Below are 27,003 nucleotides of genomic sequence, written 5' to 3'. Positions count from 1 at the left end.
TACAGATGCTTCAGGTTACAGACTCCACTAACCCAAAAATAGTATCTCGGGTTAAGAACTTTGCTTCAGGGTGAGAGCAGAAATCGCACGGCGGCAGCTGGAGGCCCCATTAGCTAAAATGGTACCTCAGGTTAAGAACAGTTTCAGGTTAACAATGGACCTGCAGAACAAATTAAGTTCTTAACCCGAGGTACCACTGTATTAAACTCACCTTATATCAGATTCATGTAATTTTCCATACAGCAGCCTGAAAAAGTTGCACAGCACAGACAGCCAAAAGTTGCTTGGTAACAAAACAATAAAAGATCCTCAACTATTGGTATAGAAAAACACAACCTTCAGACTCCATTCTTGTCTGAAACAAAAGCGGCTAGAGGGATCAGCTCAGGATTCCTCATGCATCAAATTCGCATGTACACTGAGTACTGCAAAAGGTTTGGTTGCCCATTTCCTCCCAAGGTGAGGGAAAGTGATATATATTAAGCCTGGCAGGACAGCTTACTCTATTGCTTTAACCCCTTCATATATTAACTAGCCGAAAGCATGTTGGTTATATGAAGCTGGTTACCCTACAGTTTTTACATTTTAAATAGTAGCCCTGGAGTATGTGTAATCAGAATTAAAATCAACTGCCAGCTATTTGTTGCTGGAAGGAGGCTGCTACAGTGGTACCTCGGGTTAAGTACTTAATTCATTCTGGAGGTCTGTTCTTAACCTGAAACTTTTCTTAACCTGAAGCACAACTTTAGCTAATGGGGCCTCCCACTGCCACCGCGCCTCCGGAGCACAATTTCTGTTCTTCTCCTGAAGCAAATTTCTTAACCCGAGGTACTATTTCTGGGTTAGTGGCGCCTGTAACCTGAAGCGTATGTAACCCGAGGTACCACTGTATTTTCACCAATGGATACTTTTCTGCCAGGACAAGTAATGCTACTTTGTAAGCAAATGAGTTAAAGGATGGCAGGAGTTGTCACAGCTCTGAAGTCCCAGTCCTGACTGGGCTCCCCTATGGATGCTGGTTCAACTTTTAGTCATATTAATAGCTATCACACAATTGACATCATAACTAGTTAATAACTGACCTAATTTTCATGGTTTATTTCAGTAGGTTTTAAAACTTGTCTAATGCTGTGGTCAACTATTAGTATTGTGCAATTTGACTTACAGAGTATGAAGAAAGGCTTTTTTTTAAAAAAAGTCCATATTAGTTTGAATCAGCATGTGAAATTACATGACTTATTTACTATTGTTCTGAAACTTGAAATACCACAAAAATGCTTACAAAGGAGAAAAGGTTTGGGATTGTCATGCTGGAGAGTTAGTTTCACCTGCTGCACAATTCTGGTGATTTTCATACATAAACTGAGGGGCTAATCTCTCCCCTGCCCTCTTCTCATCAGGTTCCTAATAAATTCTTTGAACAATTCATTAATTTCATTGATTCCTGCTGTGTCATCTGATGGTTGGGCTAAACATATATCAGTTTTCTCATTTAGCATAGCAGTTCGCTTTTATTCCTTTGAATAACCAAGACATTAAAATGATAGGTCAATTCCACCCCCATGTGTGAAAATTTCTAACTTGCAGCTGACTTACATTGTGAATGAATTCAGAACAGAAAAGCAGGCATGCCAACAGCTTTATTCTGCTTTTCACCTGTAAGTAGTTATTTGCAGTAATTATAGTGGATGGCAATAGGATAAATCCACTAAAGTAATAATGAAACAAAGAGACTCAACTGTATTTTTCAAAGCCTATATGAAATACTATTGCTCCAAGAAGCATGTATTTTGTTCTTCATGAAAAGCAGATCAAAAAACAACAACAGCTACAGTATAAAGGAAATAGTTTGATGCTATGATCTACCAGATTTCATTTCTTGATCCAGATGTGAATATTGGACACAAACACATCAAAACCTGCATCAATATAATCCAAATTTTCCATTGAAACACCTTCTCTTTTTTGTAATTGGAGTTATACAAATATTCATGTACCCCTATTTTTAATATTTGTTGGATTTCCAAAATTAGGAGGGACACAATAGATGGACAAGTATATTGAAACACAGAATGGGTTTCAAGGGAGATAGGCTATGATACCATCCTCTTACCACTGGGAACCGTGCTTAGCTTAAAAAAAAAGGTATAAAAGCTAGATTTTTTAAAAAGTAAAAGAGAATCTCTCTGAATACTGATAGCACAGTCTTATTCATGTCTAATAAAAAATGTAAGCCCCATTGAGTTCAATGGGGTTAGCCTCCAGGAAACTCTGTATAGGATTGCAGCCCAAGTTGTACACCCAGATACTTGCACAGAGGGGGCTCACTTTTCCAAGAGATGCAACCTACCTCACAGCCACCAGCACTGAGATGCTTTCAGAGTAGCGACAGCAGGTAAACGATAAACTAAATCAACTCCAGTTCAATACTGACTTGACGTAAACTGGCAGTTTGCACAAGCCCTAGGATGCAAACTTAGATGAGTATGGAAAGACAAAGCACAGAAAAGCTTAATTCTGAGTAGTTCCTGAAGCAAATGGAAGAGACAAGAGAAAGGTGCACGGCTCAAAACATGCATAATAATTCCAAGTGTTAAATTTTATGAAAAGTGTAAGGTGAAAAGAGAGTGAAAAATAACTCTCTTTGGCATTTTCACATAATGTGAAAAATAGCCTTTAGACAAAGAAGTGAGTGTGAAAATGCATGCAGAGCTCTACATGAGGCTATCTGACATGATGTGTAGACTAGGGGTTGTGCTGCTGCTCACATTGCTTGCCAACTCCACCTAGCCGCCCCCTGCCAAACTCCCTACTCCTCTGCCAAACCTTCTCCCTTGACACCTCTCCAAACACCAACCCATGATTATGTGAACTGCAGCATGATGATGTCCTTACAATTTTATTATATGCTAAGAAATACATTTATTTTAAAATGAATTTTCTCATTAACTCATGCGCCCCATAGCTCCCATAATTCCTTGCAATATGAAAGCACTCCTTCTTAATGCCCCACCCTTTCAGCCCCACATTCAAGTAACCACTAGAGAATGCCCAATGGACATAGCAATGGACATAAGTAGAGCTCCACCTGCCTGCCTGCTTTCTAACTTAGAGCCAGTCCATGGAGTGTTGCTGCCTGATGACTTCCTCTTCTTTAGTCAAAGTGGCTCCATCTGTCATTGGCTCCACCTCCTGTTAGTCACCTTACAAGTCGTAATGGACAGCAGCCAAGTGAAGAGATTTGTCTCAATCACCCTTTAGCCACTGTGTTATACTACAGTGGTACCTCGGGTTAAGTACTTAATTTGTTCCGGAGGTCCGTTCTTAACCTGAAACTGTTCTTAACCTGAAGCACCACTTTAGCTAATGGGGCCTCCTGCTGCTGCTGCGCCGCCGCTGCACAATTTCTGTTCTCATCCTGAAGCAAAGTTCTTAACCCGAGGTAATATTTCTGGGTTAGCAGAGTCTGTAACCTGAAGCGTATGTAACCTGAAGCGTATATAAGCCAAGGTACCACTGTATTTGTATCTTTCAGAATATGGGAATGACTTACTGGGGCCATAACCAAACTAAGCCTCCTAGAGCAGTGATGGCCAAACTTGGCCCTCCAGCTGTTTTTTGGACTACAACTCCCATCATCCCTCGCTAACAGGCCAGTGGTCAGGGATGTCCCTAAACACAAAACAGCTGGAAGGCAGAGTTTGGCCATCACTGTCCTAGAGCAAAAGAAGGCTTAGTTTGGTCAGAATCGAGTATACACTTCCAAAGTTAATTCTAAATACATTTCTTCTGATAAATGAGCCACCATAGTCGCTAGAGAGCCATGGAAAGTTGTGTCCTGGGCTTTTTAGGCTCGTCTACCCATGTACTATCTGAAACCAGAGGAGTGCGTTGGTTGCCAGATGTGAAACATATTGGCATTATTTTCAGCTCTCCTACCCCACTAGTAAGCCAAACTTTGGCTTAGCTCAGTAACGTATGGCAGTGAAAAGGACCAGGAAGGAGCAAAGCAGCTACAAGGTCTTCTCTGGAAGCCCACATATCAGCAATGATCTGGCTAAGGCATAGTTTACCATGCTAATCTTCTCTGTATCATTCCAATTTTAGTATATGTGCTGCCGAAGCGAGCACTATAGTTTACCATGCTGAGCAAACCAAGTATCTCCCCCACCGTTTGGGAAGCAAATGAAGAAAGCTCTGACGAAAGGCAAGTCACCATTGTGTCTTTTACACATTTATAACAACAGAACGAATTGGCCCTATGTGTGTATATACTAACCCTTTGCTATTCCTTCTTCATGTTTTCAGAAAGCAAACACAAACAAGAAGCTGAGTTTCACACACACACACCCCAAATGTACATTGCCAAAAAATTCTATATGGGCAAAATGAAAAAAAACAACAACAACACTCAGTCTACAAAATTTGAGCTTTCTAACGAATTCTTTGATTATGCAAAGCTTTCACAGGAACACAGGAATATTGTTATATTGAGTCAGGCCATTGGTCCATTTAGCTCAGTGTTGTCTTCCTACATTGAGACACCAGTGATTTAACCTGAGATCTTCGGCATGCAAAGCAGGTGTTCTCCCCCTGAGCCACAGCCCTTTCAGATCTTTACTGTTCATGGTTGGAGTGATTTTCCTGTCACTATGGCAACACTTTGCTGCAGACCAAAGTTCAATGATTTTACAACTTTATTACTACTGCTGTTAGTTCAAAGTTTATGGGCATGACTTTCTGCCAACACAGATTCCAGTAACAGGGTCCCCATTATTCAGCAGCAGAAGTGAAGCTTCTATTCACTGGATTTCTCATTTAGAGAACTAAGAATCGAGGAGGGAAATCTTACTGCACCTCAGAAAAACACTTTTCTGATAAAATGCCATCCAAGAGAAAATCCCTGATGTTTGCTTCTGCTTTTTTCACCAGTGTTATCTCCTTGGTGATAGTTTGCCTTGTTCTTGCAACCAAAAATTGGGTTTCAAGTGAGATTAAATTCGGTGGCGTAAATTCCACTGAGACAATATTCATTACGTATGGACTCTTTGAAGGATCTTGTTCAAAGAACGTGCAAAATGGACTTAGTGTTGAGGATACCCCTTTCCAAGGTAACCATCTACTGAAGTAAATATAAAGACTTATTGTTGGGAGCTGTTTGGTTTAATGCAGTCTGTTTACTTGGGTATTGTGAAGCATGGCTTTAATTTCTTTATGTGGATACTTTTATGGAAGAGAAGAGTAACACCAGGAAGCAAAGAACTGTAATATAAGAATGGCAAACATTGTTACAAGCAAACTCTATAAAAGAAAATTGACAAAATAGTCCATGACTTACGGCATGAAAATGATAAGAATTAGCTGAAGCTGAAAGATAGTCACAGAGAAAGTGTTTCCAGGAGGATAGCTCTGTTTGTATTTGTATTCTCTTAATTCAAGCTATAGGTGATAGAATTTCATGTCTTGTGTTAATTCACCATTTTTCCTTCCTAATAATAGCCACTTTCACACCAGCAGCAGGGTGTCTTGGGAGGCTGACATGTCCTAGTGATTACTAGATATTACCATTTTGGATGTTAAATTTTGTGTCCATTTATTCTGTTGCACAAGGACTGGCCATTTTGTCCTGTGTAGAATGCAGAAGGCCATTGCTAGCATATCATAGAATTATTACATCAGAAGATTAGTAGGTGAACAAATGCCTGATGTCAGCCAACTTTATTAGGTCCTATAGTGGTCTTGCTGGAATACATGCTCTCATCTTCAATTTATTTGTATGCCAGTTTTCACGGTAAACCTTGCTCACAGAAGCAGAACTACATAAAAGAATTTTGTATATAAAATAAAGCATTGGCTAAATATAATTCACTGACAATTATGAAACATAATATTAGTATGACTTTTTTTTAATAGGCCAAACATCTCATATGCACTGGTTTGGGTCCTAAGTTAATTTAATTTAATTTAAGGAAGTTCACAGAAAGTTTCATGTCTACTCTTTCCCTGTGTGATAAGTAATAAGCGCAAGTGAGCCAACTGGAATACAATTAGATCTGGTTCACGGTTATCATTTGATAACAATGTTGTATCTTCTTCCTTACCTATTTAGACTTCATACACCACAGCAAAGTCCAAGCAAGGTTGCTCCTTTGTTTCCTGAATGCTAGCTAGTGCCCTTGGTATTCTATGAATTGTTCATTTAGTTATTGTTCATAGTTCTGAAGGGCAAAGTTTCTAAAATGCTAGATGGATGCATACCAAATGCATCCGAGTGAATAATTGATAAAAAGAGAGAAAGGAAAAGCCAAGGCTGAAATGTCTGGGAGAAACCACCATTCGCATCCTCTTGTCACTAGGCTTTTCACCAAGTAGTGCCACGATTTATAATGGGATGAATCCAGATCTGCTATGAGCGGAATTCTGCTAAAGGGATACTCCCACTTGAAAAGGGGGAAGAGAGGATTTTGGTCAATTTCCTCTGTGCCCCATGAAATGCTTCTCAAGAGAGAGTTGGTGGACCCTCCAGGAAAGCATAGCAGGTGGGCTAGGGAATGCAATGGGGTAAGGAGAGATTGGCAAAAACTGCCTTATCCACTTTCTTCATCATGGAGCCCTGTGGATGGAAGGGCTGCAGCATATATTCCACAGATGTCTTGATCTTAATGGGTACTTCTCAGTGAGCACCCTTTTATATCATGTAGAGCATGGGTAGGCAAACTAAGGCCTGGGGGCCGGATCCGGCCTAATCACCTTCTAAATCCGGCCTGTTGACGGTCCGGGAATCAGTGTATTTTTACATGAGTAGAATGTGTCCTTTTATTTAAAATGCATCTCTGGGTTATTTGTGGGGCATAGGAATTCATTCTCCCTCCCAAAAAAATATAGTTTCCCCCCCACAAGGTCTAAGTTTCCCATGAAAGTCCATTTTAAAGCCCAAATGTTTGCTTTTCACAGAAATTTGGTTTACTAAACTTTGAGTTCCTTCATTCAAGGATTTATTTACTAAGTACCAAGTCTTTTAGAGTTTGTAAGTGAAACTATAGTGTCAGGTAGACTAGAACAACATAGTTGTTCTGTAATAATACCATAAACTAGTCAGCTTAAGAAATTGTAGAAATCCTTTGCCAAAATAGCATAGGTCTGTCAATGGGTGTCTAAATAAAGCCTCCAAGTTCAATGGCACTATAACTTTAATTGTTGTTGTTTAGTCGTTTAGTCGTGTCCAACTCTTCGTGACCCCATGAACCAGAGCATGCCAGGCACTCCTGTCTTCCACTGCCTCCCGCAGTTTGGTCAAACTCATGCTGGTAGCTTCGAGAACACAATCCAACCATCTCGTCCTCTGTGGTCCCCTTCTCCTTGTGCCCTCCATCTTTCCCAACATCAGGGTCTTTTCCAGGGAGTCTTCTCTTCTCATGAGGGGGCCAAAGTATTGGAGCCTCAGCTTCAGGATCTGTCCTTCCAGTGAAAACTTAGGGCTGATTTCCTTAAGAATGGAGAGGTTTGATCTTCTTGCAGTGCATGGGACTCTCAAGAGTATATGTTTAATTATATGATATTAAATACAAGCAACAGGGAGAATTTTTTTTATTTGTTTCCTGCTTGTGAATGTTCAGAAGCATCTGATTGGCACTGTTGGAAACAATACACCAAACTAGATAGAGCTTGTTCTGATCCACTATGGCAGTTCTTACATCCCATGAATTTATATATTTGTTTACATACTATGGAAGTTGCAAAACCACATCCCCCGATGCCACATACTTCTCTATTGCATTGGGCACTGATCTCTTGTATAGAACTTCTGTTGATACAGAGCACAGTGCTGATAATGGTGAAGGTTGTGTCTGAGAGCAGAATGTAAGATACGCTGTAAAATTCTGTAGCGTGAATTAGATCGATGCCTTTATACCACAGTTCTTGGGCTGCAAGGAATTTTCTGGCAAGAGCAATTTGCTTGTATATTATAAGGTCAGTTAATTAGTAGCCTCACTGCAAACTAACAAAGACCTCTGATATTATCCCCTAAATTTATTGTGACTGCTACTCCACTGAACAGTAAACTTGATCTTCTCTTTTATGTCTTGGAAGTTAACAGTGCAAGGCATACAAAGCTCTATCAAAGTACTGGGCTCTTAATAGCCTGCCATTAATGATTTGTATGATGCAATAAACAAACGTGGCTTCTTGGACTCTTCCAAATATAGGCAGAATGAACTGGTTTTATTCTGAAATATTTATCTGACATACTTTGAATTGAGTTTTCATTCTGCCAGTACAGAAAAGGCAGCACAGACAATCTTGATTAGATTTAATTTGAAATATCTTGTTGAAACATGGGCACTTCTACTTTTGCATAAATAATTGTGAATAAGTTTTTTTTGTGAGGAAATTATAATCTCTCTTTGACACACACACATGTACCTTAGTTCTCAATAAGTGCTTCCTACAATGTGGGAAATGGATGGGCAAGGAATTATCAAATGAGATATTTTATCTTAAGGGGAATATAAATTGAGTGGTTAATATCTGCAATAACCGGTCATTGTGCACATTCACTAGGCCACCTGGAGTATATGCACATAATCCTTCCATGAACAGGAGAATGTGCACAGTTCTATGTGCATAGGTGCATGGTTTCAGATAAAATTATATGAATGCCATGAAGGGGACAGCAAGCATGATCGCAGCTCCTCTCCCACATACTCACACAAGAGAGAGAGAGGGGTGTGTGGAAGGCTCATTTATCAACTGAATCACTGCTTCTGATATCCTCTATATAACTATGAAATTTAGTTCCTAGACAGTTTTGTGATGACCATAATCTTTTTCTATGCAACATCAAGAGTTATAAACTTGCACCTGCCCATCTACTTAGAAGCTTGTCATACTCTACTAGGTACAATGGTACATGCTCAGTTAGGCTGTTTTTCAAACGGGTATTCCTTCATGTCTAAATGTTTGAACTTCAGGGATAAATTACAAAAACAGTAATTTAAAAAAATACCGAAAGACTGAGGAGAAACTGAAAGAGCTAAACATCCAAGAATATGTATGTCAACTTGCCCGAATCCCAATGTAGAAGGGCAATTTCTCTAGAATCAGACATGTCTGATCATATTTTATAGTCCCCCCATTTCTTAGCAATACTATATAGTTAGTGTCAGAGTTGCTTGAAGATCCTAGCTCACAGAGGATCACGCTAGCCAGCGATCATTAAGTAAAAGTCTTTATTGAATTACAGTTTCCATTCTCACGCTGCTGCGCGCAAACTCTACGTCTAGTAGCTAGATCGGCGAAGCTCCGTCTGAATCTCCGCCCCGTGTGCACCAACTTAATATCCTAGCCTTGCTCCACCTTTTCCGCCTGACTGTCCTCCTCTGGGTCCCTCTACCCCCCGGGGCTTCTTCCTTCCGGGATTCTTCTGACGCTGACCCGGACCCTCCTGCCTCCTTGCGCCGGGCTTTAGGACCTGGTTCCCTTTCGGGGCTGCTTGCTGCGCCGCCTTCCTCTGCATTTGAACTTGGCGCGCGCGCCCAACCTTCCACTTTCCTCTTAACCGTTTCTTCGCTCCCCGATGGAGGTGTGGCCACTCCTGACTCATGCCCTCCCTCCTGTGGTGAGCTGCCAGCGCTTCCCCCCTGGCTCCCTTCCTCTTCCCTGCTTCCTGGCGGTGACGCTGGTCCCGATTTCCAGCTGCTCCCCCCTGAGTCCCCTCTGGCTCTATCTTCCTGGGGTGCCCCCCTTGACTCCCCCCTTGCCCTGGCCACTGGTGCTCCTTTCTGTGAATCCTCTGATTCACTGGAAAGACTAGGAGATCTCGGGTCGTCGTCATCACTCATCTTTTCTTCCGCCTCCTCCCCTTCGCTCTCTGTTTCCTCCCTTGCCCGTGCCTCTGCTCCTAAACCCCTGACATCCATCCCCCCCTCGAAGCCCCCCATTCCCCCCTCCCCTCCTTCCGGTGCTGGAGCTGGGGGCTGCTGTTGCAAAGGGACGAACGTCGGATATCGGTCGCTTCCCGTGGCGGGCCTCCATCTGAACTCTCCCGGGTCTTCCTCCCTGCTCTCGTCGACGACGGTCACCTCCGCTTCCATCTCTGTGCCGCCGTGCTTGAAACCAGGGTCGTCCCCGAAAATGTCCATGTCCGTCTCTCCCTCACTTCCTCCTGGCGGCGTTGCTCGTCCTGAGCATTCCAGCCACTTTCTGCGGAACTGCTCCTCTGGCCTATCGTCCCACCAATACGAGGGTTCTGAGGCGGATCCCGAGGGTGACCCCTCCGGGGAACGGACGTCTCGTGTCGGTTCCTCGTCCGAGTCGAACCCCCGGAACGTGCTGGCCGAAAGCGTGGGCGTGAAAAGCCAGTCGTCGAAAAAGTCTGCTGGCATAGGTCTATGTGGGAAGAGGGCATGAAACTCGTCTTTGAGCAGAGGTTCGTCTAAGGCGTAGCCCGGCACCCAGCTGTTCGCACTGGCCGGGGTGCCCTCCTTGGCGAGAAAGTATTCTACCCCCTCTTCCCCCCATCTGGAGTCCAAAATCTCCGTGACTTCGTTGATGCGCTCCTTCTGTGCCACTCCCGCGTGCCCTGTTCTGTCTCTGGCCGGACTCGGCGCCGTTCCGGGTTCCTGGAACCTGTGCGGTGCCTTGTAGGGAGTGAGCACCGATCTGTGGAATACCGGATGCATTCTGGAACCCTCCGGAAGTGCCAGTCTGAAAGCTACCGGGTTGACCTGCTCTTCGACTTGGTAGGGCCCCAGTTGCTTATGCCCCAGTTTCTTCTTGGCCAACGACCTGGCCGGCACTGCGTGGGCTGCTAACCAAACCCAGTCTCCCACGTGGAGCTCTTCTCCAACCCTTCTGTGCTTGTCTGCTTGTACCTTGTATGCGTGCTTGGCCAGCTCCAGGTGGCGCCTCAGCTGATCGTGGACTTCCTGCAGCTCCGACGCGAACGCATCTGCTGTCTGCGGCTCCCCCTCCCCCATTCTTTCCAGTCCCGGGAAGGTTCTGGGGTGCCTCCCGTTGTTGGCGAAGAACGGCGTGACCCCCGTGGACACGTGCTTCGTGTTGTTGTAGGCGAACTCGGCAAGCGGCAGGTAATCCACCCACGTCGCAGGCTGTTGATTTGCATAACATCTCAGGTACTGCTGCATGATGGCATTGACCCGCTCCGCTTGCCCGTTGGTCTGCGGGTGTCTCGCCGACGCCAGGTTGATCTTGACGTTCAGGAAGCCCATCAGCTTCTGCCAGAAATTCGAGATGAACTGCCGCCCCCGGTCGGACAGAATAGACCGTGGCAGACCGTGAACCTTGAACACGTGGTCTATGAACAGTTTGGCGGTTTGCTCCGCCGTGGCCACCTTAGCACACGGAATGAAATGCGCCATCTTGGAAAACAGGTCCACCACCACCAGCACTGCCGTCTTGCCCCTTGAGCTGGGCAGATCCGTGACAAAGTCCAGGGCCACCCTTTCCCAAGGTTCGACCGGAGTTTGCAGCGGTTCCAACAGTCCGGCCGGCGGTTTGTGCACTGGTTTGGCCCTCTGGCAGGTGTCACACCTCGCCACGTAGTCTGCGACCTCCCCTCTCATTCCAGGCCACCAGAAATCCCTGGCTACTAATTCCACCGTCTTCTCCTTGCCAAAGTGCCCGGCCGTGGGCGCGTCGTGCAGCTGCTGCAGCACCTTGGCTCGAAGTTCGTCTCCCGGCACGTAGATGGCCCCTTTACGGATGAGCAATCCATCTCTTAGCTGGAAACCGTCGGCCGCTGCCTTGCCCCTTTGCACCTCTGCCATCTTTGCTTGTGCGAAGGAGTCCCCCTGCAACGCTCGTCGCACCGCCTCTAGGTCCACGGTCGCCGCGGCGCACGCCCACACTGTCGGTGCGAAGATGTGCATGGCGGCCGCTGGTGTTGCGTCCTCCAGATACTGTGGCTTACGGGAGAGAGCGTCTGCCATGATGTTGGTGTCCCCCGGGACATACTCTATTCGGAAGTCGAAGTTCGCAAAGAACTCAGCCCAACGTATCTGCCTCTGGTTCAGGAACTGTGCCGTGCGCCAGTGCTCTAGATTCTTGTGGTCCGTGCAAACCTGCACCGTGTGCTTGGCGCCGATCAGAAAGTGCCTCCACGCCTTGAACGCTGCGTGAATGGCCAGCAACTCCCTGTCCCATATGGTGTAGTTCTGCTCGGACTTGCTGAGCTTCCTGGAGTAAAACGCTCCCGGTCGCCACACCCCCTGCGGGTCCTTCTGCAGCAGGACCGCCCCCACAGCTCTGTCCGAAGCGTCTGTCTCCACCCTCATCGGCTTGCTGGGGTTGACATGAAGCAGCTGCTCTTCCGACGCGAAGAGACGCTTGAGTGCCTGAAAGGACTGCTCCGCCTGCTCTGTCCAAATGAACTTCTTTTTCTTGGAGCTAAGCGTGTCAGTGATGGCCGCCGTCTGCATCGCGAAGCCCTTGATAAACTTGCGATAGAAGTTCGCAAAGCCGACAAACCGTTGGACCTCCTTCCGGTTGCGCGGGCTCTTCCAATCCAACACCGCTCGAACCTTGGCGCTGTCCATGGCGAGCCCCTTGTCAGACAGCTTGTAGCCCAGAAAATCCACCTCCGGCACGTCAAATTGGCACTTCTCCAGCTTGGCGTAGAGCCTATGTTGCTTTAGCCTGCTCAGCACTTCCTTGACGTGTTTGTCATGCTCCTGCTGCGACTCCGAAAAGATCAGGATGTCATCTAAGAAACAGACGCACGTCTTGTAGAGAAGTCCCGCCAACACGTGATGCATAAATGCTTGAAAAACGTGGGAGCCATTTTGCAATCCAAAAGGCATAACTCTATACTCGTAGGTCCCCAGTGGCGTGAACATGGCTGTCTTCCACTCATCACCCTCCCGCATGCGAATGAGGTTGTATGCCCCCCGCAGGTCCAACTTGGTGAACACTCTGCCCTTCCGTACCTTTGCGAGGAGGTCGTCAATTCGGGGCATGGGGAAGTCCGATGGCCTAGTCACACTGTTCAAAATCCTGTAATCCACTACGAGTCTCTTTTGGGGCGTGTCCCGCTTCTTAACAAAGAATACGGGACTGCCCCCCACTGCCTTGGACTCCCGGATGAAGCCGCGCTGCAAATTATGATCAATGAACTCCTTGAGTTCTTGCAGTTCGTCCTCTGACATGGAATACAGTCTCCCTTTAGGCAGCGCCGCCCCCGGCAGCAGGTCAATTTTGCAGTCATATGGTCTGTGAGGGGGTAGCCTGTCTGCCTCCTTCTCGCAGAAAACTTCCAAAAATTCAGCGTACTTGTGGGGAATCGCTTGCAGCGTGCCTAGCAGCAGCTGTGACTCCTCTTCCTCTCCTTCCTGCCTGGGCACGATGCAGTGTTCAGCACAAAAGGAAGAGCCGAAGGTCAGCTGCCTCTGGTACCAAGCCATCGTTGGGCTGTGCTTGTCCAGCCAACTCATGCCCAATACAACGGGCGTGTCAGATAGTTGAGTGACGTTGAAGCTGATGATTTCTCTGTGATTCCCAAGTCGCATCACCATTGGTGGCGTCTGCTTCACCACTTGCCCCCCGAGCAGCTCCCTGCCATCCACCGTGACAACCTGCAGGGGCAGCGTGGCCGGCAGCAACTGCACAGCGTGCCTGTCGACAAAGTCCTGCCCTATAAAGTCCGCATTGCTGCCTGAGTCGATGGTGATTGGCACGTCTATGGTGATTCCATTGGGCAGCTGGAGAGATGCTGTGAGCCTCACTACTGGTTTGGGCGGGAGGGGGTTCACGGGCTGTAAAATCTCTGGGGACTGCGGCACTAACACGTCTGGCTGGGCCCCAGGGCCTCTTCCTCCAGCCAGACTGCGTCGTTTCCCTGCTGTGGTCCTCCTTGCTGCGTTGCTGCAGTCACCATTGCTGAGGCCGCAGTGAGCTTGTGGGGCCTCTGGGGACACTCTTTTGCCATATGCCCTGGTTCCTCACAGACGTAACACTTCCTGTTCCCTCTAGGAGGCTTCGCTTTCACTGCTGCCGGTGCTAGGGCTCTGGTTGCTGACTGAGCCCTTGCACCTCCAACCTCCATAGGTTCGGCTCCTCCTCCTGGCGGAGGTGTGGATTGCGCCCGCGCTGCTTCTCTGGGAAGGAAGGAGGGGCCCCCGGCTGGTTCGCGCCCTCCACGCCCTTCGTCCTTGCTCCACGGACGTCCTTCCAGCCTCACCCCCACTGCCAGTGCCCTCTGAACGACCTCCTGGGTGGTTCGGGGTCTCTCCCCCCTTGCGATCTCATCTTTAATCGAGTTGTGCAGCCCCTCCCAAAAGAGGTCTCTTACAGGAGCCGAATCTCTGTCCCATTCCAGGGCACTGACCAAGGCGAAAAAGCGGGCATGATACTGCCTGACGCTGGCCCTCCCTTGTCTCAGCCCATGCACCTCCTTCCGTGCAAGATCCACGTCAATGCTTGATAAAAAGCACCCATCCATCGCTTTAATAAAGGCATCCGCATTCTGGAGCGCCGGATCCTTATCTCTCCATAAATTGCGTAGCCATGCTTTCGCATCCCCATGCAGATGGGACATGATGAACCCCACTCTCTCTTGTTCATCTCTAAAGTCTTTATGCAGCAGTTGCAGTGCGCACAGTACGTCGGCTCTAAAGTTGGGATACTGTTGCAGGTTCCCATCGAAGTGAGAGACCAGCCCGCCTGCCCGTCTCGCCAACCCAATTCCCTCCTGCCGGGGTGTCTGCTTTGTCAGCACGTCTAACCTGACCTGGAGATCCCTGCAGGCGGCAGCTGCCTCCTCCTCTCTCTTCCTGGATGCGAGAACCTCGGCGTTCAGTTGTGCCACTGCTTTTCTGAGGTCCTCTATCTGCTGCTCAGCCGTCATGTCGTCTGCCGTTCGTGAGCTCGCTAGTAGGCACCTGTTTCTCTCCCCTCCTCGAGGCTGTAGATGCCCACAATGGAGAGACGGAGCTTACTGTCAGAGTTGCTTGAAGATCCTAGCTCACAGAGGATCACGCTAGCCAGCGATCATTAAGTAAAAGTCTTTATTGAATTACAGTTTCCATTCTCACGCTGCTGCGCGCAAACTCTACGTCTAGTAGCTAGATCGGCGAAGCTCCGTCTGAATCTCCGCCCCGTGTGCACCAACTTAATATCCTAGCCTTGCTCCACCTTTTCCGCCTGACTGTCCTCCTCTGGGTCCCTCTACCCCCCGGGGCTTCTTCCTTCCGGGATTCTTCTGACGCTGACCCGGACCCTCCTGCCTCCTTGCGCCGGGCTTTAGGACCTGGTTCCCTTTCGGGGCTGCTTGCTGCGCCGCCTTCCTCTGCATTTGAACTTGGCGCGCGCGCCCAACCTTCCACTTTCCTCTTAACCGTTTCTTCGCTCCCCGATGGAGGTGTGGCCACTCCTGACTCATGCCCTCCCTCCTGTGGTGAGCTGCCAGCGCTTCCCCCCTGGCTCCCTTCCTCTTCCCTGCTTCCTGGCGGTGACGCTGGTCCCGATTTCCAGCTGCTCCCCCCTGAGTCCCCTCTGGCTCTATCTTCCTGGGGTGCCCCCCTTGACTCCCCCCTTGCCCTGGCCACTGGTGCTCCTTTCTGTGAATCCTCTGATTCACTGGAAAGACTAGGAGATCTCGGGTCGTCGTCATCACTCATCTTTTCTTCCGCCTCCTCCCCTTCGCTCTCTGTTTCCTCCCTTGCCCGTGCCTCTGCTCCTAAACCCCTGACAGTTAGCTTTAAAAAAATTCCATCCATAGAAAACAGTTGACACAAGGTGATTTTCATCTGAAGTATTAATCACTGTATCTACTGATATTAACTATGATGTATTATTTTTCAGTTGTAGATTTGCTGGAAAATACTACAACGAAGGGTTTCAACACTGTGATTATTATTCTGCTAGTTCTTAGTTTGATCAGCTCCTTCCTCAGTTCTGGATTTACATGCTACAATGCCGTTAGCAACCCCTACCAGACCTTTTTGGGCCCTATTGGGGTCTATACCTGGAATTCCATATCTGGTAAGTAATATACATTACTGTTGTTGTTGTTGGCATCCTTCTGTCTCATTAGACAGTGAAGGGGTGCACCTTTGGGGTGAAGTCAAACCGTTGGAGAGTTACAGCACCTGCTGTGGCTGTAGAGACCAGTATGGGAGAGACATGTTCTATTGTAGGTGGGGCGGGTAAAGGCATCTGGTTTTGGTTACTATGGGTACACTATGGGTTTTTCTTCTCTCTGTGTTCCTCCCAGCTGTCATTTCTCCTCTGGTCACTGCTTGTGGATACGTGACCCGACTGTCTCCAGGCACTGTGGCCGTCTGCAATGGATTCCCACTGGGTGGGGTCAATGTTGCCAACCTTCACGTTACATTTGCAGATATCTTTGTAACATTTGCTCTGCCAATGGGCCTGATGCCTTAAACCAGCTTCCCACAGAGTATGTCCCTGGGGATCTTGCCATCTTCCATTCTGTGGACATGACCAAGCCAGTGTGGACATACGGTTTTAAAAATATGATATTGCCAGTTTAAGGCCAGTGAGACCATGCACCCACTTTCCCTTGGTCTCAAGTTCAAAATCCAGATAGGGAGAATGAAATACCTGGGAGCAGGAAAGATGACTTACATTGTCCTGGTCAATTTTGCTGTATGGCCCGAGAAACCCTCCTCTGAGATGCTCTACTTATTTGTTGCTTACATCTGTAGCTGGCAGGAAGAGTTACACAGTGGGAGATGAGGGCTTCCTCTGATGCAGTAGGGGTCAGAATGGTACTCCTGCTAATGACTTGCAGTTTTTGCTAGCATCCCTGTGATTGATGATGATGCCATTAATGAAATTTTTTTCCAACACAAATTTAGAAAACAATTCACCTATTTCGTAGATGTTTAAAAGGTAGCAAGAAGTGTTTTGCCTTGGCAGTGTGGCTGTAGTGAATGAACTGATTTTGAGAAGAAACTGCTTGCTTAATTATTTATATATCAGCATATTTCTGGGCCAATGCTTCTTTCTTTCTAAAAGGCACTCAGAGAGACTTACGTAGAATATCATGTTAAACAAGGGAGCTCACAAACTTTAGCCCACATATTTTTTCTGTTGTGTAGTGCTGTTTTGACAGTGTAGTTTGAAGCAAAAAGAAAGTGGTGCAAATCTCAACATAACAGTGGACAAATATTTTTTTTCTATTCTTTATCATGTTATTTTTATTATTTACTAAATTTGTTAGTTGCTTTATCTTGTCCAGGGCAACCCAAAGAGGCTTACAACTAACCAACTAAACAAACAAACAAACAAACAAACAAACAAACAAACAAACAAACACCTCCATAGATGCATTAAAAGCAAAGGGGGGAAATAACTACATTACTAACATCAGGGGTCAGCAAACCTTTTCAGCAGGGGGTCGGTCCACTATCCCTCAGACCTTGTGGAGGGCCAGACTATATTTTGGGGGGGAAATGAATGAATTCTTATGCCCCACAAATAACCCAGAGATGCATTTTAAATAAAAGGACACATTCTACTCATGTAAAAACAAGCTGATTCCTGGACCATCCGCAGGCCGGATTTAGAAAGCGATTGGGCTGCACCCGGCCCCCAGGCCTTAGTTTGCCTACCCATGAGTAACATCCTACTCTCTTTTAAAAGGCACAGATAGTAAAAGCCCACTGATAATTAAAGGTCAAAGGCTTGGTTATAAAGTTTTGGGCTGGTGCCTAAAGATATGTAATAATGGCACCAAATGAGCCTCCTGTCCACAAGTGGGCAGCCATCGCAGAAAAAGGAGTTCCAAATCCAGACTAAGACACCTGAACTCTCTTGTTACTTAGTCTCATTGTAGTGTCACACATTAAAAAAAACAACCACACCCCTCCATGGAAAGACATGGATAAGAAGGCTCCTTATGCTCCTTTTGTTTGCAAGAAACAAAAACAGCTATGGATTACCGTAAGTCGCAGGAAGATTATTCTAGCAATACAGTGAGGTTCAGATGCTTCCTGCAGAAATACAGGACCAGGGATTGCACAATGGTTTAAAAACTGGGAGAAAATTTTGGCACAGCACTAACTGCATCAGGTAAATCACGTATATCAAATTTCCAGTTATCAGATCAACAGGGACCATTCTCATAAACTATAGAAATTGGTGGCTTATAACAGCAGACCATTTTTGTGTGTGCACTGCAGAGTATACCAATAACTGCAAATTGGGAGTGCCTCCAAAATTCATCTATAACACCTATTTCTTCTGCAGGTGTGCACTGCAGAGCAAACTGAGTAATAGCAGACAAGCCATCTTTCAAGGAAGGTTGTTCAAAGTTTTCATGGAGGTACCCCTGTAGAGCTTCTTCAGATGCCCCCGAGTTCATATTCGAAACAGAACAGAATTGAACAGAATTGTGACTGTAGATTGCTATCTTCTAATTATTTGATCTGTATTTGATCTCCTTGAAATGTAAGACTACTGCAGAGAAAGACTAATAGTTGGAGTATTGTGGTCAATAGCTGCAATCTCAATGAGCTGTGTATGGCTAGGCACATGGAAACTGAATGCAGTCAGGGTTTTTTTCTTTTGTTTTAGTTTTTAAATTACAATAGCGGCTCCAACAGCTGCAGAAGCGAGAAGTGCTTAAATCTCAACAGCTCCTTTGGATTGCAGCCAATATTTCTTAAATAAACTCAGTATTCCACTCATAATACAAGTGTAAGCAGAATCCATTTGTACAAAGATACATCAGCTTTATCATCTCCCTACTTAAATTTAAATATTATACATTTTATTTGTGGGTTTAATGAACGGTGGAGGTTGCATATAAACTATCAACACTTGAATGAGAAGTCTCTTTGATTAGGCTTCTGAAACAAAACTATTAATCATAAGCATTTGCTTTCACTACATGGCAGCAAAATTGGAATATGCGATATAAATTAACTAACCATATGATAATAGTAGTCAGCAGGTATTATTCAAATAAACACGTAACAAGAAAATGATCATTAGGGCCAGCTCTACCATTGGGCAGAGTGAGGCAGCTGCCTCACATGGCAGATGTTCAATGGCAGTGCAATATCATAGAATCATAGAATCATAGAGTTGGAATAGACCACAACGGCCATTGAGTCCAACCCCCTGCCAAGCAGGAAACACTATCAGAGCACTCCTGACACATGGTTGTCAAGCCTCTGCTTAAAGACCTCCAAAGCAGGAGACTCCACCACACTCCTTGGCAGCATACTCCACTGTCGAACAGCTCTTACTGTCAGGAAGTTCTTCCTAATGTTTAGGTGGAATCTTCTTTCTTGTAGTTTGGATCCATTGCTCCGTGTCCGCTTCTCTGGAGCAGCAGAAAACAACCTTTCTCCCTCCTCTATACGACATCCTTTTATATATTTGAACATGGCTATCATATCACCCCTTAACCTCCTCTTCTCCAGGCTAAACATGCCCAGCTCCCTTAGCCGTTCCTCATAAGGCATTGTTTCCAGGCCTTTGACCATTTTGGTTGCCCTCCTCTGGACACGTTCCAGTTTGTCAGTGTCCTTCTTGAACTGTGGTGCCCAGAACTGGACACAGTACTCCAAGTGAGGTCTGACCAGAGCAGAATACAGTGGCACTATTACTTCCCTTGATATACTCCTATGCTATACTCCTATTGATGCAGCCCAGAATTGCATTGGCTTTTTTAGCTGCCGCGTCACACTGTTGGCTCATGTCAAGTTTGTGGTCTCCCCACCATTATCCAGAGTCTTGTAAGCCAGCTTGCTCTGCACCCCCAAAGATAGCCTGTTGTTTCCAGGTTTGATGGCGAAAGGAAAGCTGTCATTTAATCAGGGTTAAATAAGATACAACTACAAGTTCAGTTGGATTCTATGAAAGCTGCTGTTCCACTAGAGTAACAGATTTCTAGTTGTGCAATGGAGCTCTCTTCTCCTCTCCCCTGTAGCCTCATATGTACTCCAAAAATCTGGTTCAGAGGGTCGGAGAACTTTCTGGAGCATATTTTGAGGGCATTTGGGGAGGGAAGTGGAAGGCTTGTTGCATGAGTGGAACTCTCCACATACACTGTTGGATACAAGCCTGGATGAAATGAGATGGTACCATCTTACCCATTGCCTCAGGCAGCAAAATGTCTTGGGCCAGCCTCCATGATTACATAGCAATGTCCAAAATGGCTCTGGGAGAATGTGACATCCCAGGATGCCCTCTGGAGGAAAGGCATTTCTCCTGCCTAGATGCAGTGGGTGTTACTCCCTCAAACAAGTGTATGGGAACTGCAACTAACATGATGCCCTGGCACTGGTGGATGATTCATGCAGCTCTCATCTGGTAATCTAAGGGCCCAAACTGAAGTGCTGCACAAGATCTGTGAGTGGCTCTCTTGATGTTGTTTTCAGATTTTGAAGCAGCAGGTGGGAACTCTGATTTTGATCAAAGCAGAGAAAAAAGTAGGGATTAGTCATTTCCCCCAATCTATATCATCCACACATCCCAAAGCTATTAGCCCCCTGAGAAAGATGCAGGCATGAGGCAGGTGTCCCGCCAGGAGGCAATCTAGAGCATGGAAATGGCACAGAGAAGCTTAATTGCTTGCCCAACGCTGCTGTGATGGCTGATTTGCCATCGCTCCTTTGTGATATTGGTCCTAATAAAGGTGTTATGCAGCTGTAACTTCTGCATGTCTTTTCCCTAATTGATCAATAAAGGTACCTATGATGTCTGATCTGTGGCAGTTATGATACACACAACTGTCACTTGATGCGTCACACTGCTCTAGAAAATACAGATATCAGATTTCTTCAATATAACGTTGTGTCATTTATTTTACAATCAGAGGGTAGTTTTAGCATTTACTTTTACGATGGTCCTATTCTGTACTAGCTGTCTCCCACACAAATCCCATCTGCACTTTGCCTCAGGCTGAGTTTCCACTCTCCTACATAAAACCTCCCAGACATTTTCCACCCAAAACATAACAAACCTGTTAAAGAAATATCACCACAAGACCGTTGCTACATTTTGAATTTTAATAAAAGTTGTGAGGTTAGTAAAGCCTTGAAGAGGGCGGCATGAGAACTGGAGTTGCAAAAATAGGGCAAAACTTTGCTAAGAGAAAAATCCGCAATACATCAGGTTCTGTAGAGGAGGGGAGAGACAGAGAGAGCAGATTTCTAGACGTTTCAGAAAGTGGAGATATGTTAGAATGCAAGATGAACTCCATCAAATATTTCCCTGGGGGTATAACCCTTCATTCCCCTATTTGGCTTACATCTGGTTTCTTTTGATGTACTTTGCTATCCTTGTGATCTTGCTACTGAAATAACTCCAGTTCTTACACTAAATATGTCTCAAGAGGCTCCTGCTTTTTCTAACGGCAAGCTTTGGACTAAAAGAATTTATTCACAGGGAATGGGGGAGCCTGTTACAAAATATACCAGCATTAGATCGTTCCCATATAATATCTTTTTTTGTTGAAAGATGGTTCTTACTACCAGAGTACTTTACTTTTCTGCTTTCCAGCTTAATAGTTCCTTTTGGAAGTGATTTGGTACCAGTAGAGGAAGATTTCTGAAGCACTGTAAAAATGTCAGGTTCCAGTGTCAGATGAAAATCAGGATAGTTGGTCCTAAATTTAGCACCCCTGCACTGAGTTTATGCCATTTAAGGCTTTTTCCAGACTTTAGAGCCTTGGAAATGGTGGTATTTCCAGATTTGTATAATACCTAAATAGGGTTTATTCATCACTTGTATTTCAGGATAGTCCCAATTACAGTCTGATTCTGAGCGTATTTACTTGGCATCAAGTCCCACTGCATTCAGTGGGGCTTTTACACAGGTAAGTCTGCAAATGCCAGGCTTCAGTGGGAGCACAACTTTCTGCTGCTTTCCAAAACTAAAGTTAAGTGTCAGGCATTGGAGCGCAGACTGGAAAGGACATGTTTTTCCTTTGAATTGTGATAATCTGATGTCCGGTGATAATAAAAAAATGAGAGTGAGGTAGGCTAGATTGCATTCCCTACCAATGATTTAGATAAAATGGGGTGGGGGGAGAGGTCAAGACTTGTGAATTGCAAAAAGATAATTTCCCGATAATTCAAGCACTGCTCCACCAGCCTTGCCCTTTCTTCCAACCCCACCTAAGCCTCTGACAGCCTTATTCTGCAAATTTTGTTGACAACAGAAAAGAACTTTGAAAAAAATATTCATCTGCCTACTATCACTTTCCCAAACTAATATCAGAAATATTTGCTTTCCTTTTTATTTTTAAGGCATCTGCTCCCTCCTGGGCTTGTTTCTGTTTCCTGCAAATGTGGAAGTGAACGAATTGTCCGTTGAGCTGGCTGCACCTTGCGGTCCTTCAAAAGAAGCCACACTCTCTAACACCTATGGATATTCATACTGGATCGTGCTCCTTATAGTCCTTTCAAATGCTGCAGCTATCATTATCATTGTTTTCTACCAACGTGCAAGGTATTCGAAAAGGAAAGAGCGAGAGAGACCCATGGAAATTGCACCCAAAGATGGCATTTTATTTTGATGGAATCTGCTGCTTAATTTCAAGGACAAGTGTGCAGTCTAAACCACCATCATTTACATTTATGTCAGGCCCATTGACTTATGTAGGGTGGATAATTCAGCACAGGGTTGCTACCTATATGAATAAAATAGAACAACAATGTGGACGATTGGGGTTGATAAATGGAAAAGTGATATTCTGTGTTTTCCAGCTGTTTGCTACACTATAATTTATTTCAGATCCTGTTCACTAAGTAAGGTCTTTCTATAGGTCTGTACAACTTGTAACTCCAAACCTGCTATATATTTGATTCTGTCTAATTGAATCTACAATTACATTTCACTTACTATGAGGTTATGTTGGACCTACTGTTCTAGTATACCTGCTCCTTTTACATAATATATGTTACTTAATGAAAAGGCATAGTTGTGAACTCAACCTTGTGTATGTTACCCTTCATCAACCTAGTCACTCCCAGATATTTTTGACTACAACATCCATCAGTCCCAGCGTCCCATTTACATGTAAATTGGATGCTGACCAATGCTCCATTGAGTTACCTAGTAATTTGTGGCTTACTCAAAAGAGTGCTGGAGACTTAAGACCACAGAGCAACTTTCCTGGCAATACTAATCTTTCAAAATTTTCAGGCTTTCCTGTATGTCCTTTAGATCACTGGTCTTCAACAGGTGGTTTGGGACCCAGTCGTGATCCAAGGTGGGTCACAACAGGAGCACTAGCACCATGGTAAAAATTTAAGAAATGGGTCCCCAAATGCATGTTTGGGTTAAAACTAGGTCCTGGATCTAAAAAAGTTGAAGATACCTGCTTTAGATTAAAGGTTCTACATCAATGGCATGAAGCACATTTGTGCGCCTGAGAGCCCCAAGCTGATAATTTTCTGAAAGGAGATTGAGATCTGCATTTCCTGCTGGTGGTGATTATTATATGAAATTGGGAAATCTCCTGAGGCTTGTCCACCACTGATAACAGTCTCGTGCTGCTGTACAATTGCTGGAGCCATGCTGAGCCACTTATTTTCAAAAACCAAGACATGGATTCTCTGATAATACAAATGCTCTGCTTCTGTCATAAGGTCTGATTGTAGATTTAATCACATTGCATGATGGATGTTGGCTCAGCAAAACAGTGACAATTGCTCGCTGAAGCTCACTGTGAAATTTTTGCAGCTCAAGCAGAACTGGCAAATGCTTGGCTGTGTGCCAGTTTCGCTTGTGGGGGCAAATGTCTGATTATTTTAGCCTAAACATCTGCAGCGGCAGAAAGTAGTTTTTACGCTGTATAAAATCTTTAGTTATCTCTCAAAGGATTGATTCAACATGAACATGTGGAACTTACCTTGGTTGGGTACAAGCCAGTCTTGTGGCCCTTAAACTTCATTGTTCGATGACCACTGTTCCAGTTCACTTGATCTTCACAAAGCACCACATTTTCTTACTTTACAGTCACCGCAACAAAGGGGAAAAAAAGCTTCAAAAGCTTCTGAATGCAAACTCAGCTGCTGCATTTGACCTCTGTGACCTTGCTGCAATGAAGCTATATGCATACATGGAGGAGGAGGAGAATTAGCTACACAGAAGGGCTTCTTGAATGTTTCCACAGCAACTAGTTGCGCTGCTGAAGTGGCAAGCCACTTTTCAATTCAGAACTTGCAATATAAATTTAAAAGTGGTTTGCCTTTTCAGCATGTGGTAGAAATCCCCTCCACCTTCAAATATCTAGCACTCCATCCTGCTCCCCTATTTTTATTGCATTCTTGGAAACCACCTCCAAGGAGCATTTAGGATAAGTTCAACCAGCTCGCTAATCTAAGAATGATTTTATTTTCCACCAAGAACCAATTTACATACTGTATCTGCTTCAGTTCTTGTCCTTCGTGGTTTTCAGTCAGCCTGGATTAGTGAATATGTGCCAAAAGCCAGATCTAGGAAGACGTCGGCTGTTGGAGTGAAGTGCCATCCACTTGATAGCTGCCACAGAAAAGAAGCCATAACTGATTCCAAATTCCCTAGGATATTCTTGTTTGGAATCTTATCTCATTTGCAAGTAATACAGGTGTTACCTTTCTGTCTCAGCCGTGCCCCCTCCCAGGGGAAACAACAGCTTGGGAAAATCTTCAGACTAGGGAAATAACACAAGGGGAAAGGGGGTTAATTTTCCTCCCTTCCACCAGCATCACAGCCCAGATCCTATTTTCCACCCATGACTGCTTTTATTTTTAAAACAAATGGTCATTTTGAAACAAATAGGCCTGCTCTTTGACAGGGAGGCCCTGATCCTATCCTGAATGTGCATGGGAGTAGATATTTGAATGCTTTCATGTAGGGATATGAAGAAGAATTGCTATGCTGTACAGACTACAGAACTGATCTTTTGCAATTTTCTATTAATTCTGCTCCCGCAGACCTAAGTCTACAGTAAAGCTTATTAATCATTAGCACAGTTAGGAGGGGTATCGTACATTTAAAAAGATCAGTTTCCATATTGTTTGTCTAGGGTAAAAATGGAGGAAATGAAACAGTTTGTGGCTGTTTTCTCAAGCTGCTTGCTACTGTAGGATGCTTAATCACTTGCTTCTGGGTTCAAGAGGCAGTCTAGCATCCATGGAGGCAGTTCTCAAAGCCAGGTACCAGGAAGGCTTATAAGGACTGCTAAAAGAAAGCTAGCTTTATTGTTTGGAATAAGCCTAGGTAAGACTGTCTCCAGACCACATCCAACTGAGCATCCATCATTACTTACTTGCACAAAGCTTATGCAGAGGTTAAATTCTATCTGGTCTTTGTTCTGATTAGTTTGCAGGGATGTTACACAACAATGAGCATTCATCCAGCTGGATATTTATAAGTCTCCCCATTAAACATTTGTTCACCCCACATTTTTCTGTGCATTTCCCTGTCACTTTTCTAACTACAAAGAGTCTGTTTCTTTTTTAAAGGGAGGTTGGTGCACTAGGGTGACATTTTATTCCACTTTAATTGTGCAAACCTAAATTTCGTGGTATGCACCTGAATCCCTCCTGCAAAATAGTGACAGGGGTATTCAACTAAATTGCTGTGCTAGTGCAAGGATTAGGGCTAGCAAACCACAGGTTTTCACTCCCCCCCCCCACTCTTCCTCAAATCTGCTCTAGAGGGTTGGGGAAAACACCAGAATAGATTTAGGGGGCATGGAGAAGGGGGAGATCATTATGTTGCACTGGCAGAATGATTTGCTTAAAGCTATTGTGGTGTAAACCATTGACCCTAGGGTTTGCCGATCAGATGGTCAGCAGTTTGAATCCCCGCAACAAGGTGAGCTCTTGTTACTCAGTTCCTGCTCCTGCCAACCTAGCAGTTCGAAAGCACGTCAAAGTGCAAGTAGATAAATAGGTACCGCTCCGGCAGGAAGGTAAACAGCGTTTCTGTGCGCTGCTCTCATTTAGCCAGAAGCGGATTAGTCATGCTGGCCACATGACCCAGAAAAACTGTCTTTGGACAAACGTCGGCTCCCTCGGCCAGTAAAGCGAGATGAGCTCCACAACCCCAGTTGTTCACGACTGGACTTAACTGTCAGGGGTCCTTTACTGTTATGTACTAAGCTTGGGTCCTAGAACAATAGCCAAGTAGGATCCTAGAATGCAACAACTGATTGGCTTGCAGGAGAAGACCAATCAGTCTCCAGGAGGGAAGCAGAATCAGCCAATCAGGCGGGACTTATTGTGCAAATAATGTATATAAAAGCCTGAGGTTTGGGGGGCAATTAAATCACTGTTTTACAAGCTGCAATAAAGAGCATGAAATCACTACAGGACTCCAAGTATATTTCATTTACCTTTTTTTTACTATGAATACAACCGAGAGTCTGGAGGCAGCTTGCATTACAACACAGATCACTGAGTAGGGAAGCAAGGAGAGATTTAAATGAGGGCAACGAGTGGGGACTTACAATTTCTCTTGGAGATGAAAGTCACATATGGGCATAAGGGAAAGCTGTTTTTAGATTATGAGTAGATGGTATATCTACTCAGACCAGATACAAAAGAAATCAATAAAAAAGATATTACCACAGTTTGGAAGTGTTAAAAAGAAAGAGGAGGGGCTTTTCCCCATATGTGGTGGGAACTAGTTAGGAGAAGGAAATCTAAAAACCAAATGAAAAAGATCTTAAGGTATGAAATCCCCCTCCAATTTTTCCTATTAAATTATGTGGAAAGTTTTCCTATTAAATCTGACAGTGTCATAATATAAAGAATTAGCTTCCTACACTTTAGCTACAGCAAGAGTACTACTTTTTCCCAGAACATGGAGATCAGCAAACACACCATCTTTTAAGGATTGGCTGGAGAAACTGCTATGCCTAAATTGATTCATTAGGTAAAAAGGTAAAGTAAACAACCCCTGGATGGTTAAGTCCAGCCAAAGGTGACTATGGGGTAGGGGGCTCATCTCGCTTTCAGTCCGAGGGGCGTTTGTCCACAGACAGCTTTCCAGATCATGTGGCCTGCATGACTA

General features: G+C 45.0%; 2 protein-coding genes across 2 annotated transcripts in view; one reads left to right on the top strand and one right to left on the bottom strand.

Annotated features, from left to right (window-relative positions):
• PTPRE (protein tyrosine phosphatase receptor type E) overlaps nt 1-27,003 on the bottom strand; it is a 162,181-nt gene that overhangs the window by 117,475 nt on the left and 17,703 nt on the right. The gene's annotated exons all lie outside the window — the stretch shown is intronic.
• CLRN3 (clarin 3) lies at nt 4,747-26,295 on the top strand. The gene is made up of 3 exons (XM_081193090.1): nt 4,747-5,111; nt 15,820-15,999; nt 22,245-26,295. Exons 1-3 carry the CDS (start codon nt 4,883-4,885, stop codon nt 22,511-22,513), a joined length of 678 nt encoding a protein of 225 aa, XP_081049216.1. The 5' UTR covers nt 4,747-4,882; the 3' UTR covers nt 22,514-26,295.

The sequence above is a fragment of the Podarcis bocagei genome (assembly GCF_964188305.1).
Source record: "Podarcis bocagei genome assembly, chromosome: 4".
Classification (NCBI taxonomy): domain Eukaryota; kingdom Metazoa; phylum Chordata; class Lepidosauria; order Squamata; family Lacertidae; genus Podarcis; species Podarcis bocagei.
This window is presented reverse-complemented; position numbering and strand designations above follow the sequence as displayed.

Excerpts from the sequence above, each read along its gene's own strand:
- CLRN3 (XM_081193090.1), top strand. The coding sequence starts at position 4,883 with ATGCCATCCAAGAGAAAATCCCTGATGTTTGCTTCTGCTTTTTTCACC. Across the intron at positions 5,112-15,819 it reads TGAGGATACCCCTTTCCAAG|TTGTAGATTTGCTGGAAAAT; the intron begins GTAACCATCTAC and ends ATTATTTTTCAG. Across the intron at positions 16,000-22,244 it reads TACCTGGAATTCCATATCTG|GCATCTGCTCCCTCCTGGGC; the intron begins GTAAGTAATATA and ends TTTATTTTTAAG.